The sequence below is a fragment of the Crotalus tigris genome, unplaced genomic scaffold (genome assembly GCF_016545835.1).
Source record: "Crotalus tigris isolate CLP2741 ecotype Arizona unplaced genomic scaffold, ASM1654583v1 scf7180000017591.2836849, whole genome shotgun sequence".
Classification (NCBI taxonomy): Eukaryota; Metazoa; Chordata; class Lepidosauria; order Squamata; family Viperidae; genus Crotalus; species Crotalus tigris.
The window spans coordinates 1,780,567-1,801,080 of record NW_024096497.1 but is presented as its reverse complement, the minus strand read 5'-3'; the positions used below and the strand labels follow the sequence as shown (position 1 = coordinate 1,801,080).

The 20,514-nt window shown below is 37.1% G+C and overlaps 1 protein-coding gene across 2 annotated transcripts in view; it reads right to left on the bottom strand.

The window, feature by feature from the left end:
• The window catches only part of DZIP1L (DAZ interacting zinc finger protein 1 like), a 30,597-nt gene extending 10,381 nt beyond the window's left edge, over positions 1–20,216 (bottom strand). Inside the window, exons 1-11 of one of the 2 annotated variants that reach the window (XM_039364104.1) lie at positions 19,789–20,216; positions 13,430–14,008; positions 11,634–11,718; positions 10,444–10,556; positions 8,411–8,572; positions 7,299–7,436; positions 6,269–6,331; positions 5,405–5,545; positions 4,210–4,240; positions 2,144–2,194; positions 1,502–1,635 (exon numbers count right to left, since the gene is read on the bottom strand). In XM_039364104.1, the coding sequence (XP_039220038.1) occupies positions 1,502–1,635; positions 2,144–2,194; positions 4,210–4,240; positions 5,405–5,545; positions 6,269–6,331; positions 7,299–7,436; positions 8,411–8,572; positions 10,444–10,556; positions 11,634–11,718; positions 13,430–14,008; positions 19,789–20,190 (1,899 nt within the window). In that variant the 5' untranslated portion in view covers positions 20,191–20,216. The remainder of the gene's footprint in view (positions 1–1,501; positions 1,636–2,143; positions 2,195–4,209; positions 4,241–5,404; positions 5,546–6,268; positions 6,332–7,298; positions 7,437–8,410; positions 8,573–10,443; positions 10,557–11,633; positions 11,719–13,429; positions 14,009–19,788) is intronic. The other variant, XM_039364095.1, reaches the window with a different exon arrangement.
• Between the last annotated feature and the right edge of the window lie 298 nt (positions 20,217–20,514).

Here is a 20,514-nt window from a genome sequence, read left to right as displayed (position 1 = left end):
CTGAAATAGACTAAGTGGCTCGTAGAAAAAGAGTTGTGGATAGTCTCATAGAGAGAAAAAGAAGATGGCCAGCAAAAGTCAATAGGATTCAGGCAGTTTTGGCTGCCAAAAATATGCCAATTTCAGATGGATTGAGGACCACTGAAGAAGCTCCCTGAGTATAGGAAAGATTACTAAAGATTAACAAGGATTATGTTTTGAGGAATAGTGTAACCTGTGCAGAATTTGGGAGAAAGAAGAGGATCTGAAGGTGATCATTTTACTAGCTATGAGAGGATGCCAACTAAGTTAATGTAAACCAATCTATTAATTCTAAAGGGCATTAGATATAGCTATGCAATTTAAGACCAGTGCTTTCAAAAGAAACATTACTTTGCACTAGGGAAATAATTAATTACTGACAGCAGACCATTAAAGCCATAAAGTGTTTTAATATTTTTACTGCAGTCTAGCTTTTCTATGCAGTTAAGTCAAAAGAAAAGAGGGGGACTTGAAGACACATTATTTGCTTTCGATACATGTTACTGATAGATCTATCCAGTGGTGGGATTCAAACCAGTTCTCTGTGTGGATGCCACTTCCAGAAGTCTATTCTGGGCCTGGGCAACAAAAAATTAGCTACCGCTTCTGCTGAAGTAGTGCGAACTGGCTGAATCCCACCACTAGATCTATCTAGTTGTGAAAGCAAAACTGTGAGACAATCCAGAAGTTTGTTTTAAATTTTTCAATATTGCAGTTAAATAGAAATGATAGAGTTTCATGATAGAGTTATTGTCTATTGTCTATATTTCCACAATCCCTGAGATAGCTCCATTGCACAAGATTACATGTCAAGCAAGAATGTGTTTCTTCCAAATATATTTGTCTCATTTCCTTGTCTTTTACTGGATTGATGCAATATACTTAGACAAAGAAGTCAAGAATGAATCTTAAAAGAATGTTCTTTAATTAACATTTCATGATTTTTGGAGGCAAAAGAAAAAGCAGTTCCTTGGCAAGCCATTTTCCTGAAAAAGTTTTAGAGGAGGAAGAGGAGGAGAGGAAGAGTCTGATGCTAGAGTACTTTTCAATTTTCTGTCAAGCATGTGAATGTGTTGAACAGGTATTCAAAGATGAGTATAATTTTATGTCACTTTTTTGCCAGACAAATTAATATACATCACAATCCTCAAAATTGCATCCAACTGAAATTCAAAGTAAGTCTAGTGGATAAAAAATGAAAAATGTTCCCTTTCTACTACTGAGCCGTGATGGTACAATGGTTAGAATGAAGTACTGCAGCCCAGTTCTGCTGACTGCTGGTTGCCAGAGGTTTGGCAGTTTGATTCTTATTGGCTCAAGGTTGACTCATCCTTCTATCCTTCCGAGGTTGGTAAAATAAGGATCCAGATTGTTGAGGACAATATGCTGACTCGATAAACCACTTAGAGAGGGCTAAAAAGCATTGTGAAGTGGTATATAACTCTCAGTGCTATTGCTATTTTCTTCTCATAGGACTTACTCGTTTCACTCCCATGGTCTCCAGTTTATCTTCAAGTGTCTCTTCCAGAATTGGCCGGAATTGTTTCAACAAATTGGGATCCTTCCGCAGTATTTCCAGAACTCTATTCTTCCTGTCCAAAGTATCATCTAGTTCTACCAAAACCAATGAGTAGGATAGTTAAAAATTCTCATTCTGGAATGTTTAACATTTATACCCTACCCCAAAACTGCCACTTAAACATTTTTTTTGGGGGGGGGATCTTCATCCAACTTCAATTTAATCTGCCATTGAAGGAGATGATTTCTGTAAAATTCAAGAAAATAGTCCTAACTCCTTCATTTATTCCAGGACAGCAGAGACAACCCAATACAAATATAATGATCTAATGTAGTGCTTGATTTAGTCCTAATCAGGATCTAATATAGTCCCAATCCATGAGTAGAACTCTGTAACACTATAACTATCAATTTGTACACTGCCATCCTCTGGAATTAATTATGACATTAATCTAAAAACCAAAGTAAATGACTAACCACTGTCTTTTCCTGACCTACAAGAGTTTATCAGCATCTCGGAAAATAACATGGAGTAGTCAGACTCTCTCTCAGTAATAGAAATATTTAGCATATAAGAATGCCAGGTGACATTTATAAAATATACCTTCTTCACTGGATTCTTCCAGCTTTTCTGTCTTGGGTACCTGTTGGATTTCTGGAAATTAAAAGCAGACTTTTTTTAAAAAAGGCCTATATTCATATTCCAAAACACAACCACATCTTTGATATTCTCATGGCATTAACATGACAAGTTAGCCATTATTTTAATGGGAACTAAGTGTAACCCAGTTTGGATCCAGCCCAGCTCTTTTAAAAGGAAAGGGGAAGCAATTTGAAGCAAATAGCACCATGGAACTATTCCATTAAGAATACTGATGGGAAAAAATGGGCCAGATGAAAAGTATTATCACCTGAACTCCCTGTAAAGTCCATGAATCAGCATTTTACACTATGTGATATATCTTATCTGGATGGATAAAGTGAAGAGAGAAGAGAAAGAAAGAATAACAGGTAAACGAACCTTAGATTTTTGTACAGGTTTAAATGCATTACCATACCCCTTTATAAGTTGTTGAGCAAATCTAAGCATGGCAATGAAATATCTGCATATTGTTTTTCTGTTTCTCTCTTTCTTTTGCCTTCTCTTGTTGTCACATGGAATTTCATAATTTACTAGACATCCTACAATCCACTGGGTCATTTCAGAAATATTTCCTTATCTAAACAGAGAAACAGAATGACCATGGGTGGGCAAAAAAAACAATGGGAGCAGGAGTGATTTCTGACTTCCTGCTGGCTTCTCCACTGACTTCTCTTATGGGAAGCAATGGAAATTATGATTATGTGATTGCAATACTGTAGCACCCACAACTTTGCCAAATTTAAATCCCATGGGAGTAATGGGGCCTAGATTTTGGATGCATATTTTAAGTTAGCCTATTTGAAGTATGTTGGTTCAAAAATTGTTGCCTTATGAGCAGGGCTTTTTTTTCTCATAGAACGCCCAGAACAGAGTTCCAGCACCTTTTTGGGATGGAACCTTGTAGGGTAGGCAAGGTGGGCTGTATGTGTGAGTTCTAGCACCTTTTTTTTTTTTTTTTAGAAAAAAGCACTGCTTATGAGGCACCATTTCACCCAATTTAAGATTACAAACAGGAGAGTTTCATTAATATATAGATGTTCCTCACCACAAGGATTAGTCTTCTTGAGCTTTGTAAAATGCTTAGCAGACGTAACGACAGCAACAATAACAACAACATTAAAAGCTTCATTATTTGCACACTGATCAAATGGAAAGGGAGCTAAAAAAACTTTGAGTAAGTCAGTAGTTAGTATTGACTATTAAACCTGTAGAACAAATTAAGATTTCTTCCCTCACAGTAGCAATAGGATGATTAAATATAGAAATTCACATCTCTCCACACAGAGAAATGCTTTAAATTTTGCCTAATGTAAAGATAAACCACATTTACATATCATTCAAAAGAGACAATAAAAAGCTAAGAAAGAAACAAAAAGACCAGAACACATCTTCTAAAACTACCAATATTCAGGTGAGCATAGATTAACACCAGACAAACAAATATATAGAAAACAATACCAAAATCAAGGCACTACCAATGAGAAAAGACACTCCCACCAACACTGGCAGGGCAAGCTATTGTATATAAACAGAGAACAAACCCAACACTCAGTAGTGCTGATGATGTTACCTAGTCTGGTAATGAAACATCTACAATCAAGCAACCAAGCTCAGAGAGCACCAAGGACTCCACAGATTAAAAAGTGTTCTGCAATGGATCCTACTGGGCATTATTAATATTTTAGTTATAAAGGATCCATGATCTAGAAAAAAATCTAGCTATCTCAATCTTTCTCTGGGAGAGAAAAACCAGTGGGCGCAGAATGGAGTTGTATTTGTTTCCAACTTAATGAAATACCTGAGAAATCTGTTCTACTTTTCTTTTTTTTAAGTGTTGAGACTGGCAGATTTACACCAGCTCTAGGCTCTTTAAAAATAAGAGTTTTCCCTGACTCTTCTGGATAGGCCATGTGACTGTATGCTTCTGGATGAAGAAGCATGGCTATAACATTCTATAGTTTTGTCAAAAGAGAAAGAAAATCTACTGTAACCATGGACAGTTATTCAATATAGGGATTGGTCATTACCTCTGGGTTTGCTGGAAGTCAGAAGCTTAATCTGAAAGGTAATGTAAGTATATAAAATAAGTCAGCTATTATTTACAAGGCGTAATAAGTATTTAGCTGCTATGCCTGGTACATAATAATGTAAATCAATTCACAAAGTTACTATTCACATTTCGAAATAAAATGTGTTTCACATGTTTCATATGTCTTTTCTAGTACCAAGAAGGAAGTGGACATAGCAAGAGGAGATGCTTACCTGGCACTTTACACCAGCCAGAAAAGGAGCATTTACAGAGAATTTTCTCTGCTGATCTCTCCTAGGTATAAGTTACTACTTAGATGAAGAATTAAAGGAAAGCTCATTTTGACCTCTTTCCCTTAATGCAGGGATCAAGAATCATGAAACATTATTTAGGCAGAACACAATGAAGGGAGGATCAATATGACTCCAAATGGATATTAATATAACCTTAAAATTCAACATTTTATTCTGCCATTGCCTAAAATTTATTTGTTATCCTCATCTCCCCTTTTAATCTATATGCCTGAGTGCAGGACCAGTCATTTGTTTCTAATATATCAAGTCACTTTAGGGGTGTAAAGTAAGTAAAGCAAAACTACGTTCTGGTGTAAGCCATATATATTGTAGGGTGAAAGTTTCTCATCAGCAAAGCAATTAGATTATCTGGACAATGAATTGGATACAAGGCAAAGTGTGATTTGGAGCATATGTAGTATACAGGTAGCATCTGCATTTATTACCTTAAAATGGCTATGTCTTTTTCAAGTGATTATTTCCACAACTGATGCATAATCCAGGGAAAATGCATTTCATTTAAGGTATTCTCAACATCACACATCCTCCAAATCACATTTTGCTCTTTAAATCTGTATCACACTTATCCCAACTAATTAAGTGTTTGGAATAAGGGAACATTAAGTCATGCAGTTTCCTTATAAAATATGAAATGGTGTTATAGTCCTAAAAATGCTGCCTCATAGGAGTCTACTATCAGTACAGTTTGATTCTCAGAATACACTGCGGTGTTTCCCAAACTTGACAATTTTAAGGCATGAGGACTTCAACTCCCAGAATTCCACATGCCTTAAAATTGTCAAGTTTGGGAAACACTGGAATACAGGAGCATTGGGGTTTGAAAACAAACACAGGCTCATTTCTAAATTGAACTTCTCAGAAGAACTGTATTCAGCTTACTGTATTCTCCTGAGATTGGATGACACCGGCTTGCTCTCTGAGTTGTGTGGTAAGGGAAGCAAGTTGTTTCTTGTTATATTCAGCCATTTTCCATTGGTCAGAAGACAAGGAAGCCTTCAGTTTTTCATTCTCATTCTTCAGCTAAGACACACAAACAAACAAAAAAAACACATTTGGGTGTAAAGACTATTCCATTCTATTAAACACTTCATTTATAGAGACAAAAGATTAGAAATGCAATTATGAAGGCTGCAACTTAATGGGCTGGTTGTCTAATGTCTCTGGAATCTGATTTCACAATGAAGGTATACAATCTTATCTATCTATCTATCTATCTATCTATCTATCTATCTATCTATCTATCTATCTATCTATCTATCATCTATCTATCTATTTATCTATGGCAAAATGATACCTGTTTTCAGGTGTGAGCTGCATTATTCTGAATCTTATGGCTTAGTTATACTTATACCATAAAAAAAATTGCACTGAAATACAATTCAGATACAAGTGTGGAGGGAATGGGATAGTATCTCTAGATTTGCTTTCCTTCATGAACATGCAGTGTAATGTATATGCAGCATTTATATTTAAAGTATCTACACATACTATGTCAAACATAGATAGAGGGAGGTAGATCCTTCAGTCTTGCTTTGGCTACTAGAATCCTCTTAATACCAGGGTGGAGGGTGTATCATCAGTTAATCTCCTTGTCTCTAATGGATAACAAAGATATTTAATTTCTTCTCCATGATGGTTCCTTCTGCCCCCTCTACCCTAAATGAATAGGCATGGCTGGCTTAATTAAAGAATACTCATTTTTCTATTAGCAGAAAAAGTTGCAAAAATTTAGAGTGTACTCACTTTTTCTTTCTCCTTCTCCTTCTCCTTCTGAAATTTCTTAAGTTTCCACTCCCACTCGGTTTTCTGATAAATATTGTAAAAAGTACCCAGCCTTATTTAGTTATCTTGCCAGTTATCTATCACAAATTATTTGAGTCTCAGCAAAGATGTTGGTCTTCACATTTTCTAATAATTCAGAGTGCCAACTGTCATAAAGCAAGAATGGGGAATTGTATTCACTCCCATAATGCCTTGTTTCACCAAGGAATCTGTAAACCCATTTTAGTTTATACAAGTATTTCCCAACCTGATGCTCTCCTGGTGAGTATTCCTAGATACATAATTTGGGAATTTAGGATTAGTTAGGAATGCTGGAAGTCATGATCAAGATACCTGGAGAATACCAGATTAAAAAGAACTAATATGGGATGATCCTATCATATTATTAAAAAGATGAGTTTTGCAGGATTCATCAATAGATATATCTTGCTTTGTAACTATATATGTATACCAGGCTTTTTTTTCTCCTAGAACGCCCAGAACGGAGTTCCGGCACCTTTTTTGGATGGAACCTTATAGGGTAGGCAAGGTGGGTTGTATGATGTGTATGAGTTCTCGCACCTTTTTTTTTTTTTTTAGAAAAAAAGCACTGTATGTATATATGTGTGTGTATGTATGTATAGGTAATATGTGTGTATACATACATATGGTTTTAAATTGCAGCTTGTATAAGTTTACTGATTAAAAATTATTGTCTCAGAAACATCAATATAAATAAGTTCAGAACAGTCTGTTCACTATGGTTCTGATAATGTTCTTCAACAGATAGAGTTCAAATTAACTATTGAATCCAAAGGACTCTAAACAAAAGATACTAGTTTTAAGTGGTAAGTGGATCTATTGTTACACAATAGATCAAAATTATAATTTCCAGAAGAATGAATCAGTATAGTCATGGCTGAGTTGGTTGGGAATTCTTGGAGCTGTTGTCTCAATATGACTGAAAGACAATAGATGGAAAAGGCTGCAATATTCCTTTAGATTCCCCCACCTGTTGTTCAATCCTTGCCTTCATCCCTTGTAATTCTTTCTGAGTCTTAGTCCACTGTTGTTTCTCAAAAGAATCATCATCTTGCAATGTCCCAAGATGTGAGGCTACTGCATTCTTGACTTGTAGTTCCTGAAGTTTCTGCAGAAGGAATATGTGATCTATGACAAAGTGCCACAGTCTGCAGCTGCCAGAAAAATCAAAAATATTTCTCTATATAACATATAACATTTTCCATTTAACACATATACTTATATGCAGCACCCTAACTGAAGTATGAGTATATGTAAGGAGGGTCAGAATTCCCAATTACATCTTGCTTTAAATCTCTGATCAAGGTTTTATCTTGATTGGGAAAATACTGATCTAAATATTATCACAATCACTCATATGACAACCTATTGTCTGCCATAAGAAGAACTCTAGAGTAGAGAAAAATATGTTTATAGGGTTTCTTATTGTTGCTTTACTCTTTGTCACAGGTAATAAAGCTGCTCATCCTTCCTTGGGTCTATCAATAACCCATCCACATATGATAGGAAGAATAGAGGAAAGCATGCACTTGAATTCCATTTAATGATGGAGGAAACTGAAACACAATCTTTGATATCAAATGTCTATTGCTTAGAACATCTCTATCATATCAAGGAGCTGCATGGCCTCCTATTATTCTTGTAATATTGGTAATGTTTTCATAAAGCTTCAAATATTTGGCGTAAGCTACCTTCAGTCAGAATAACTGTTTTTTACTCCTAGCCATGTCTGCTCTTATCCATTTTGCTATCTGCAGCAAAGGACAAGAATGCACCTTTTCATCATTTTATGTTAAACTAAAAATGTTGGGATTAGTAGCTGATGGATATCATCCTGCATCCTTAGTCACTAACTTAGTTTAAGGCATTCAGGAGTAAATCATATGATGCTCTGTTTTCCAACATTTTTCTAGGAATTAGATCTTTATCCCTTTGATGTATAAATTAGGCAGCAATACTTATTATCAATACATCTCACGTCTTCACTTCAAGAATAGAGATGTGTCCATGCTCAATTAATGATGGTAAACATGTTGAGTATTCAAGAAAATAGGAACATTGCAAGCCATATCTTTTCCTTACTCCTTCCAAGGCAGAATTTTTGTTGGAAAAGTCCTTGATTTCCGTGAGGAAAAGTTGCCTCAGCTCTTCCATTTCTGTGTGAAACTTTGCTCTCTCCTCTTCCTTCCATCTTTCAAACTTCCTCCTTTCCTCATCTTCCCTTTGACGAAGACGCTCTGCTTCCTATAAGAAAAGAATTATCCCCAAATGGAAGATATGTTATGGGGCTAAGCTAAGATTCAGGAAGTTGAAACATTTTCGGAAATTTTAGCACGCAATCAAACTAAACAAATATTCTGAACAAAAAACTGAATGAGGATTCTTAAAATGGCTGAGGTTGAGAAACACTGATAGAGCAAGGGATAAACTGAATGACAGTAACTTGCAGAGACAGTTTGTACTATCACATACATTTGCAGTGCAATCAATGTCACACTAAACTTATTGGGATTTCATTTCAGTCTTGCAGAGCCTAATACTATCATGCCAAGTCTGACTTATGGTTATTGCACAAACAACTGTTTACTATTTTGACCTACTTGTAGATATTTGAGAGTAAGATGATGGCATTATCATTATGTAATTTAGTCACAGATGACCTTGAGAGTTACAGTATATCTCGATGATCAGTTGTTTTCTGATCTTGTTTGAGATAGGCAATAATAATAATAAATCTTTATTGATTAGCCCTTGAGCCATATCAAAGTGCAAAGTTCCAGCAACAAATTATTACTAAAGTTTGATAAAATCAATTTAAAATGAAATTTGATAAAATACAGTTTAACATGGAACTAGAGTAAAATATGACTTAAAATGAAATTGGAGTAAAATACAGACTAAAATGAAATTAAAATAGAGTACAGTAATTTAAAATATAGATAAAATATGATAAAATTATATCTTGGAGTCACCCTTGCAATCTACCCCAATCAGTCCCACATACAGTATGCAGATCTCAACCAAACCATTTTGTTTAAATATTGTGCTGCGTTAAATGTTATTTTCAAGTTCTGGCCACACATAAGGTAAATTGTTTTGATTTGGGGAGTAATACTTATTTAGCTTGTGGATTAGTATGTCCTCTAACTTCGACTGGGAATTCTGGGTTGGTAATCAAATACATCTATATGACAACAGGCTGAGAAATTTACTTTATAATAGCATTATCAACAGAGAAGGATCCATTACTATTCTGGCCATCCCACTAGAGCAGATAATCCAGCAAAATTGTTCTCTGACACAACAGTTAAAATTTCAATTAATAAAGTAATAAAACAGTATTTTATTACTTTGCTTTATAAAAATTACTTTTATTTCTTCATGGGTTGCTTTTTTTACATTATAGGTTCTTTATTGCTGCCTTAAGTACTATCCAACTTCATGTGCTTACTGGTAGATTCTGGGTGAATTTGCATGGTTAGAAAATAAGCTTCTGATTGTATTAGTTATGAAGGAAAATGTAAGGCTTTGCATCAGTATTGTTCAGGCAAACACACTGAAATAAAAAGGCTAGGACATTATAGCTAGAAAAGCCTCACATTTAGTCACTGTTTTCAAACAATATCTGGAGAGGAAACAGATACTCTGTAATGATTATTCTGAAGGAATAAACATACCTGAGTTGTTTGATTTTGTTTTACCTGTGAAAATAAACTGGACCCACCACTGTAGAAGAAAGGACATCCCCTTCAAGTTGAGCTCAATTCCTGGTAAATTTATGGATGCGTCTAAGTAATTGATGGCCAGTAATACAGAAGCCTTCTGCTGCTATTTTTTTTAATTTTTCTAAATTATTATTGAAGAATGGAGATGCATTTTACCAATTTAATCTACAGTCCTAATATTCCTCAGAGGACTTCTATTAAAATACTAATTAAGAATGAGCCTATTTAGCTTCTGGGCCCAGAGAAGATTGGCCTGTAGCTGTATCATAGCTGACATTTTTGACAGAGTGTGAATTATTTCCATTTTGTCTACATATAATTAGTTTTCACCTTGACAAAATGCATTTGACTTTTGCTTTCCTTTTTATTCATATTCTTACCAATTCATACCTGAACCCTTTGCTGACTCTCAGCCTCTAGCTGGACATGGGTCTCCTTCAACTTGACCTTCAGTTCTTCAATCTCACTTTCCATTTGCTGCACCTGTTTCTTTTTCGACTTCTCTTTGAGTCGATTCAAAAAGAGGCAATGTTAGAGATGGCCACAACTAAAAACTGAAGCTGTATATAGAAACTAAAATAGGAATTCAACTTTTTACTAGATTTTTATGCTAAATTATTTCTCAAGAATGGAGATGCATTCTGTAACAAAGGTTGCAAACTTTTAGCCAGTTTGGTTAGTGGTTAGGGCACCAAGCTAGAAAGCAGGACACCACGAGTTCTAATTCCACCTTAGCCATGACAGCCAGCTGGGTGACCTTGAGCCAGTCATGCTTTTTCAGTCCAACTACCTCATATGGTTGCTGTTGTGGGAAAAATAGGAGGAGAAAGGTTTGTTGGGTATGTTCGCCACCTTGAGTTATTTATAAAAATAATAAAGGCGGAATACAAATTGGTAATAAGAGATAATAGATAATAGATATTAATAGATAATAGGTAATTCACAATGCAGAGAAAGCAAAGATAAATTGTAATTTTGAACCAGGTTCATTTTTTCAAAAATGAATTGGTATCTTCTATTTCAAGACAAAAGAAGTTAAGTATATAGCCACTGAAATAAAAAAAAATAAAAAAAATATTCATGGCAAATAATAATAGAATAGAATAGAATAGAATAGAATAACACAGTTGGAAGGGACCAACTTAAACGTAAGTCTCCAAAATTTGACAAGACGCTGCAAACAACAGTCTAAATTTCCAAACTTTAATTTACATTTTAAATTACAAATAAAAATTGTGATGAGAATATAGTGATTCAAAAAGTTTACAAATATTTCCTACTCAGGGCCACATCAGGTCCATTTTACCTTTATGTAAAGATAGATGCACAGTGGTTTGGGCATTATGGCAGTATCAGATTCATTGCAAATGCTTTGTTACATTCAAATCTACCTTAATTTAGCTTTACACAATGTATCTCCTCTCTGTATTCTGAAAGTGGATATAAACAAACCTCTCTCTCTCTTTCCCTCTCTCTCTCTCTCTCTCTCTCCCTCCCTCCCTCCTCCCTCTCCCCCCCCCAACCCTAAACCTTTGGAATTCCCTCCATAGGAGAAAGATTCAGGCAAACTTAGTGCTTACCCAGTGCAGTGGCCTCAGGATGCCTACGCTCCATGTGGCCTTGTAGAAAGGAATAATTCATGAAAGTCTTGTCACAGAGCTGGCACTAAGAAACAACAGAAAAATCATCTAAAAACAGATTTAAGCATGTGATCCGATGGTAGAAAAATTTCTCCAAGTACTCACTCTCTACTCCATTTATTTATCTTTCCTAGTGCTATAAAACACATATGGGACAAGAATACAGGTAATCCTTGATTTACAACTATTCATTTAGTGACCATTCAAAGTTACAACAATACTGAAAAAAATGGCTTATGACCATTTTTCACACTTATGACAGTTGCAGCATCCTCAAGGTCACATGGGCAAAATTCAGATGCTCAGCAACTGGTTCATATTTATGACGGTTGCAGTGTCCTGGGGGTCACATGATCACCATTTGTGACTTTATGACAAGCAAAATCAATGGAGAAGTGAAATTCAGTCAAAAACTGTGCTACTAACTTAACAACTGCAGTGATTCACTTAACAACTATAGCAAGAAAGGTCATAAAATGGTGTAAAACTCATTTAACAAATGTCTTGCTTAGTGACATAAATTTTGGGCCCAATTGTGGTTGTAGGTCAAGGACTACCGGTTTTTAGTTCAACTCCAACCATAACCTAGGATCATATTTGCTATACACTTGAAATAGCTCTGAATCTTGGATTAATAGGGTAATTTGAAGCTTTTTATCCAAACTGATATTCCCAATCTTTGAAGCAGTGGAAGAAAAACAAAGTTTTTTTTTTTTATATTTCCTGGAATAATGCAATTGCATTTGTTTCAGATGTCATTATTATTTAGGACAGTTCGTATTTTTCAAATGTCAATCTCTAATAAACGGTTATTAGGGATTTTAATCAATTTTATCTTTTATAGGTCCTTTAAAAAGAATTTTAAATATATTTTTTCTATCAATAACTGCTCAAATTGTAATATTGTTCTATGTATTCAAAGACTGCACTCTTACACCACTGCATAATAATGGTCAGAAGCATGTGCTATTCAACACAATCTTAACTGTGAAAACAGGGTGCTAAATGGGCCTAAATGTGACTTTATTTACATCTGTGAACTTCTGAAAGTTTAAATAAATGTACTGGGATATGCTAAAAAAGTTAGATTGAAATGAGAGCAGAAAACTAAGAACCAATCCACATGAAGGATAAGATTAGAACAAGCTCTGTGGGTATTAGGGAAACTAACTATGATAAGGAATTTCAGCATCAACTGGGAAGAAGATAATGGCAAACCTTTTCTGTATGGTTGCAAAGAAAATTGTATACACATAATTGCCACATTTGGGTACTTCATAAGGTTGTTCTGTTCTGTGACATTCAGAAGGCAATAGGGGGTTCCCTAATTTCTAGGGCAAAGTTGTTCCAAAAGAGGGAATTCCACAAAGAATGTTTGCTTCATGACTCTTTCTGATATGATTGTACCACACAACAGTGAGGACTTTCAGCAGATACTCTGTTGCTTTGATCAGACAGGCAGACAGCATTATTCCACTCAGAAGCAAAGTTGGTACTTATTCAGAAATAAGAGGTTAAATAGAATAGAGGAAAGAACCAACCTCTGTGGTTCCTCATAATGAAGTGCATTTTCAATGATGTATGCATTTTTCTATGGCTTTTTTTCCTCCATTGGAAGAATTGAGAACTTAAGAGAAATTGCCAAATTTCAGTGCATCTCTGAAAAATTAGGCACATTTTCTGTTAAAATACAGACTGAATAAATTTCTCATGTAGTTGCTGTACCTACACCTCACCTTGTGGTAGTTGTTGGCCCCAGCTTGCAAGAGCAGCTGTTGGGTGGCAATCATTTTTTTCCGTCTCCTGCTCTCTTCCTTCACCCCCTTTAATTCTTCTGCTTGCTTATCCAGGTCATACTTGATACGCTTGCAGTCTTCAAGGACTGCCTGGTGCTGCTCCTCTTGGAGTGCCAAGTTCATACTTAAGAACTCCTGAGAGTGCAACAAATATTCGATGGTCAGTTGGGCCATCTTCAGAACCTTAAGGAGAACAGGGTCTACTGGCTGCTGACAATAGGGGCACTTTTCCGCATCAAGGTTACAAAAGGTGACACCATTGATATTTTCCTGAAGAGTGCCAATATCCAGCTCACGAGTTACCCGTTCCACATCAATGGCACTGAATCGCCTCCAGTCAATGGTTTCTCGCCGCAGCTGGAATTTAAAGGCTGGGATTACAGAAGGGTTGGCTAGCATGTTGCCCGAAAAATCACAGGTGCGCTGGAAGTTCACAGGAAACGTGGAACCTGGCATATCTATCCAATAATGTCGAGATGTAGGCAGCGGAAATGGGTAATAAATATTAGATACAAAAGGCTAGGAAAAACAAGAAGATACAAGTGAATCAGAACGGAAAGAAAGTAACAGTAACATATTTACTTGAAGATATGTAGTTCTTGTTTAATGACCACTCATATGATTACGATCTGGGCACTTATCAACTGGCTCAGATTTCATCTTAGCATGCGACAGTCATGTGAACACGAGTTATGCCTTTCTTACCAGCTTCCACAAGCAAAGTCAAAGAAGTTGGCAGGAAAGTTAAAGTCATGGTCATTTGAAATCCTCACTTAATGATAATAACTGGGTACTGCCAGAACTGCCATTGATAATAGGCACAGTCACGTGACTACCAGAACTGCGCCTTGCTAAGAAGCACAGTCACACTTTATGACTGCATCAATCAGCAATGGAAATTGATTACCATTAAGGACTACCTGTACTTGAAATGTGTATACTGAACTGGACATTACAAAATTGGCTTATTTTTACTTTTATTCCATACTAATATTCAAACAACAAGTCTATTAGCATTTGCATGTTAAATTACATCATAGCACAAATATATACTCAAAAGTCAACTGTAACTCAATTAATATAAGAGTAAGATAAATATGTGACTTAATTCACTTAATTATTACATAATTCATTTTCTAATTAATTCACTAACAATTCAAATATAACACGAGTTATCAATAGAAATGTTTCAGATTTCAGACTGAAAAAACATACAATATCTATATGCTGAAAGGCATACAGATATTATTCAGAATTTATACATAGCTTTCTCAGACAAAGGGCTCCAAAAGTGTACATATTGTAACTACAGATAGAAAATAAAAGTGCTACTGAACTCCCTATAGTGAAAAATCAATCTAAGACATGTATTTGCAGACCCATAAGCTTGATAATGAAAATTTCAGTAATAACCAAAAAGCAGCTGTATTGACCACATAGGCACATAAACACTTCAGAACTGAGTATGTGACTTAGAAGGGAATATTTCAAAGATACTGCCCAAGTCGGAAACAGTAACTACTTAATATTATATGAAAAGTTTACATTACAGAGAACATGTTACCTTAATATATTATGTGAGAGTAATAGCTTTTTAGAACATAAACATAATTTAGCCTTAGTAATATATTGAGTTTTCTGTTTACCATAGAATAAAATGATGGGTTTTCACTATTTTTAAGATATTATCATTTTCATATAAAAAGTATATGTTTATATATTGTTCTGTATATAATTGGCCAAGGATGAAGCTAGATACATTGAGGTCTGCTTATGAAAACCTAAATAATTTCAAGTAATGTTTATTATTCAGTAAAGTTTGAGATATTATTAGCATATTATTAAAAACACTCCATAAAATCTGAAAATAATTTAAACAAGGGCATGCAAAATTGTTTGTAAATATTACACTATCTTTCACAGCACAATTAAAACTATTTCCCTCCATAAATTCAACGGAAGTAGTGTACATATAAGTCTATACAGGATTGAAATCATAGGATATATTTCTCCTAATGCTAACAGAGAAATCATTTTTGCAATACTCAAAATGTTTTCTCTAGGATTCAGGCAAAAGAGGGAGAAACTGCTTGCAAAAAGATACATACCATGATTTCAACACAGAATAGCTGTTATAATCAACTTGGTTCTCTTACTCATCTGCAATGGGACAGTTGTGTTGAGCAACAGTGCGTTACCAGGTGTGTCTTGTGTAATGGTAACAAGACTCCAACGTTCTGCCAAAAGCAGTACAAATATACTCTGGTCCAGTGGAATGTTCTCTCAATGGTAAAAGATAGCCCTTATTGTCATTTTTTACTGTGAGCACACTGGCCCCCATTAAAAATGAAATTCTGTTGCCTGCTCTCAAAAAAAAGTATATATCTACCTATAGACATATATAACACACGTATACACATTAACATATAAATATTAATCACTGTCCATTTTGAATTCATTTTTCAAGAGGAAACTTGAGAGTTCACAAGGTTGATGCAAACAAAACTGTGATTGAGTCTGTACACTTTCACTAATGAGACTTGAGCATAGCTATAGTGATAGCTATGCTACTTTTCTTTTCTTGTAGGAATGAATGGCATCCACTTATTGGAGGTTGTATTTTAGGCAATTGATTTATATCATTCAGGTCACCTAATGGTCATCTGAAATCCCATCTTTGGGATGGGGGAAATAGTGGTTTTTGGGGCTGGAAGCAAACAATTTGAATTTCTGGCAAAACCATGTATGACCATTACAAAGCCTGCATATGTTAATTAAGTTTTAGAAATAGTAATTCTAAGCAAGAAACATGGTTTTGGGTCATGCCCACTTTGTGTGATTAACCTATAAAATCTGATTTCAATGTAGGGGACATGGATTTCCTACAAGAGCTGAACAACAACCAGCCTTGCCCTGAAGCAATCCCATCAGAAATTTATTTATGTATTTATTTATTGAATTTATTTGCCACCCATCTCACAGTAAATGAGTTCAGGGGGCTAAAATAATGTTGAATCATTTATTGATTGATTGATTGTTGCTGTTGTTAGTTGCAAAGTCGTGTCCGACCCATTGCGACCTCATGGACATTCCTCCAGGCCTCCTGTCCTCTACCATCTTCTGGAGTCCATATAAGCTCATGCTTACTGCTTCAGTGATTCCATCCAGCCACCTCATTCTCTGTTGTCCCGTTCTTCTATTGCTCTCAATCTTTCCCAGCATTAGGCTGTTCTCCAGTGAGTCCTTCCTTCTCATTAGGTAGCCAAAGTATTTGAGTTTCAACTTCAGGATCTGGCCTTCTAAAGAGAAGTCAAGGTTGATCTTCTCTAGGACTGAACAGTTTGATTGCCTTGCAGTCCTGGGGACTCGTAGGAGTCTTCTCCAGCACCATAGTTCAAAGGCCTCAATTCTTTGGCGTTCAGCCTTTCTTATGGTCCAACTTTCACAGCCATACATTGCAACTGGGAAAACCATGGCCTTGACTATACGTACTTTTGTTGGCAGGATGATGTCTCTGCTTTTTAGTATGCTGTCTAGATTTGCCATAGCTTTCCTCCCTAGGAGCAAGCGTCTTTTAATTTCTTGGCTGCAGTCCCCATCTGTGGTGATTTTGGAGTCCAGGAAGATAAAATCTGTCACTACCTCCATTTCTTCCCCATCTATTTGTCAGGAATTGAGAAGGCCAGATGCCATGATCTTGGTTTTCTTAATGTTGAGTTTCAAGACAACTTTTGCACTCTCCTTTACCCGCATCAAGAGGCTCTTTAGTTCCTCTTCACTTTCTGCCATTAGAGTAGTATCATTTGCATATCTTAGGTTGTTGATATTTCTCCCAGAAATCTTATTTCCAACTTTTGATTCATCTAGTCCTGCCTTTCTCACGATGTGTTCTGCATATAATTTAAATAGGCATGGCGACAGAATACAGCCTTGCCAGACTCCTTTCCCAATTTTGAACCAATCAGTGGTTCTGTGTCCAGTTCTCACTGTTGCTTTTTGACCCGCATATAGGTTTCTCAAGAGACAAATAAGATGGTCTTTATTAATTGATGGATATGTCCAAAACAACTGTTACCTCTCCTTTCATTTAAGAATGACAATCCCAGTGTTTCTCAATTGTAGCAACTTTAAAATGGGAAAATGAGTGAACTTCAACTTCCAGAATTCCACATCCACCCATCCTGGATGGGAATTTGGGGAACTGAATTCCACACATCTTAAAGTTGTCAAAGTTGAAAAACAGTGGACCATCTTGTGCGAATCTCTCCTTGTGATCAACACAAAGCTCTCATCTTTATTAAATGAAAGAGAGCTATTCAGAGCACATTATATGCAATTAACATTTTTCATTCATTAAGTGCTATGCTGTTTACGAGGATTCCTTTCCAATACAATTCAGAGGTGTAAGAGCTATGCACCTCAATTAGCAAAACTGAAAAAGGGGGAAGAGGGACACAAATGTAGCAACACTTTAGACCAGCACGGAGTCTTTCCAAGTTTCCACAAAACTTGTGCAACCAAAAAGAAAGCACAACTTTTGAAATGATGTAGATCAGGGGTCCCCAACCCCCAGTCTGTGGACCAGTACTGGGCTGCAGCATGCCAGCAACCGGTTCACATAAAACAAAGCTCCATCTACAGGGTGTAGGCAGCACACAAAACTACATCCCCTCCAGTCCGTGGAAAAATCTCTCTCCATGTAACTTCTGATGTAGATAGGTGTTAAGACTCACTCCTGTGTACTCCCAGGAGCGTACTTCCCTGTGTACTTCCCTTTGGAAATTGAACCTAAAGTCCTACATAGCTCAAATATTCACCCAAAAAGGTGAAACATACGTGCAAGGGCTAGGCAGGCTTTGAAAACAATTCAGAGTTGCTTGGGACATCATACGAGGATGGAAACTAATCAAGGAGAGAAGCAACCTGGAATGAAGGAGAAACTTCCTATCCTAACAGTAAGGAAAATTGTGGAACAGTTTGCTGTGAGAAGTTGTGGGTGCTTCTGGAGGTTTTTAATGAAAGACTGGACTGTCACTTATCTGAAATGGTTATAGGTTCTCCTGCTTGAGCAGGAGGTTGTACTAGAAGACCTCCAAGGTACCTTCCAGCTTTATTCTGATTAATACACTACTCATTAAAAGGTTGTCTCTTTATTCAGGCTTCCTCATTGAAGTTAATGCCGTTTTTAAACTATCTATGCTCTTACAGGTCTGAAGCACATCTGAATCAAACCTATGGAAAGCTCTACCTTTCCCAGGCTTTCAGTTGACATTTTCATTAGAGAACCCTGCAATCCTAATGCTCCTTTTGATCACACTGGCTGATGCCAATTCTACCTGGTTTGGAAAGGAATTAATTTTTCAGGTTTAAACTGACAGGATTCTCAGCACAATGAAAACATGATAAAATTCCAGCTTTCATTATTTTTTGGCAGAAAACAGGACAGGAACAGTGTGGTAGGTGCTACTAAAAGTGTGCCTTTGGATGTGAAAATAATAAGCATGTTCTGATCCCTCTGTTTTGACCTGACTCAGGTCAACCTGAAAGAATTCTAGTATACAACCCACGAGGGTTAAGTATTTAGCTCACAAGATGCTTAGATCTGTCCATTTCCCTCTCTGAATGCAGGCTACAATCTGTCCAACTCTACGGGATCTCTTGTCCTCATAAAAAAAGAACCAATTTATGATCAGCCTTTCCTTTGCAACTGGAAACGCGAGCCAATTTCGAGACCTTCAGAAATGCTAAAGCCTCAACAGCTACAAACAGGCAACGGGCCCCGATTGACCGATCAAACATCTTGTTCCAAGTCATGGAACTTCTCGAGGCCAGCAGCCTCCCACACGCGGCTTCAGACTGGGCAAGGAGCGCCCTTCGAGAATTCGGACAGCCGCTTTGTTACTTAAACCGTATCTGACGCACCGCCTCGGTTTCCCTTCACCCCTCTCCCGTTTATAAGCCACGTATTGTCCAGGGGCCTCGCATTCTTCGGGCCTAAGGAGGTTGCAAAGGAAACGGCTTTCGAAGAAAAAGTTGGGCTGGGGAAAACGGATCGCAGAGGGAGATCATTTCGTTCCCTGTTCAGTAGCCACAATATTATTATTCAGATATGCTAGACTCGCTCAGCCATTAACAAAGCTGGCAATGGTTAACCGAGAAAGCGATGCAAACATGGGAAGAGTGAGCAAGGCGTAGTCCCACCTCCTCCTCCTCTCCCTCCTCTCCCTCCCCTTCTCCCGTCTCCAGCTTTTTTTGGTATTAAAGCACAGGACTATATTTCCAACAAAGCAAATCCTTACCTGCCCGCAGGAAGCATATTTTGTGAAGCAGAACTGTATGTATGGTGATTGTGATTGTGTGCCTGCACTCGCGCTTAAAAAGGCCGATGCGAACAGCGCGGGTTGGAGACAAAACTCGGCGTTGAAATCCTCCGTCTCTCCCCTCCCACCCAGGAAATTCAACACCACCCAGGCAAAGATCCCATCGCCGGTTCCCCACAGCAACGAATCACTTTCTCGGCCCGAAATTTGCAACGTCAGAGGTGAAGCCTGAAAGCAATTCCGAGGCTCTACTGCGCCTCCGGAGCTTCTCCCAGGAGGGCTGGAAACAGCTGGTAAACCGTCCCCCAAGCCAAGCTGTTGCTGTAGTAATTTATGAAAACACGGCACCTGATTGCTTTCTCTTGCTTGTTTAAGCTTCATTCCGGCTGTAATCTATCCACAGTGTACAACGAGGGAGGATCGGGCAATCACAGTTTACTAAAATATTGGTCCTCGGGGGTCTGTTAAAGGCTTCGCTTGTTGAATAACAAAGCTGTCTCTCCGTTTCTGGTTTGGTGTCTCATCACCACCAGCAGAGAGGACACAAGGCCAAAGGTTGGGGCTGCTTTCTGCTGAGAGCTTCAGTTGTATCCGTGTGTGCAGCGCTAAACGGTCAAAATGCCCCTGAATGGGGGAAAGAGATCCCTTAATTTGTGATTGGGGTCTCCAAAGAAAGCCGAAGTAGCAACCCAGGGGGTCTACATT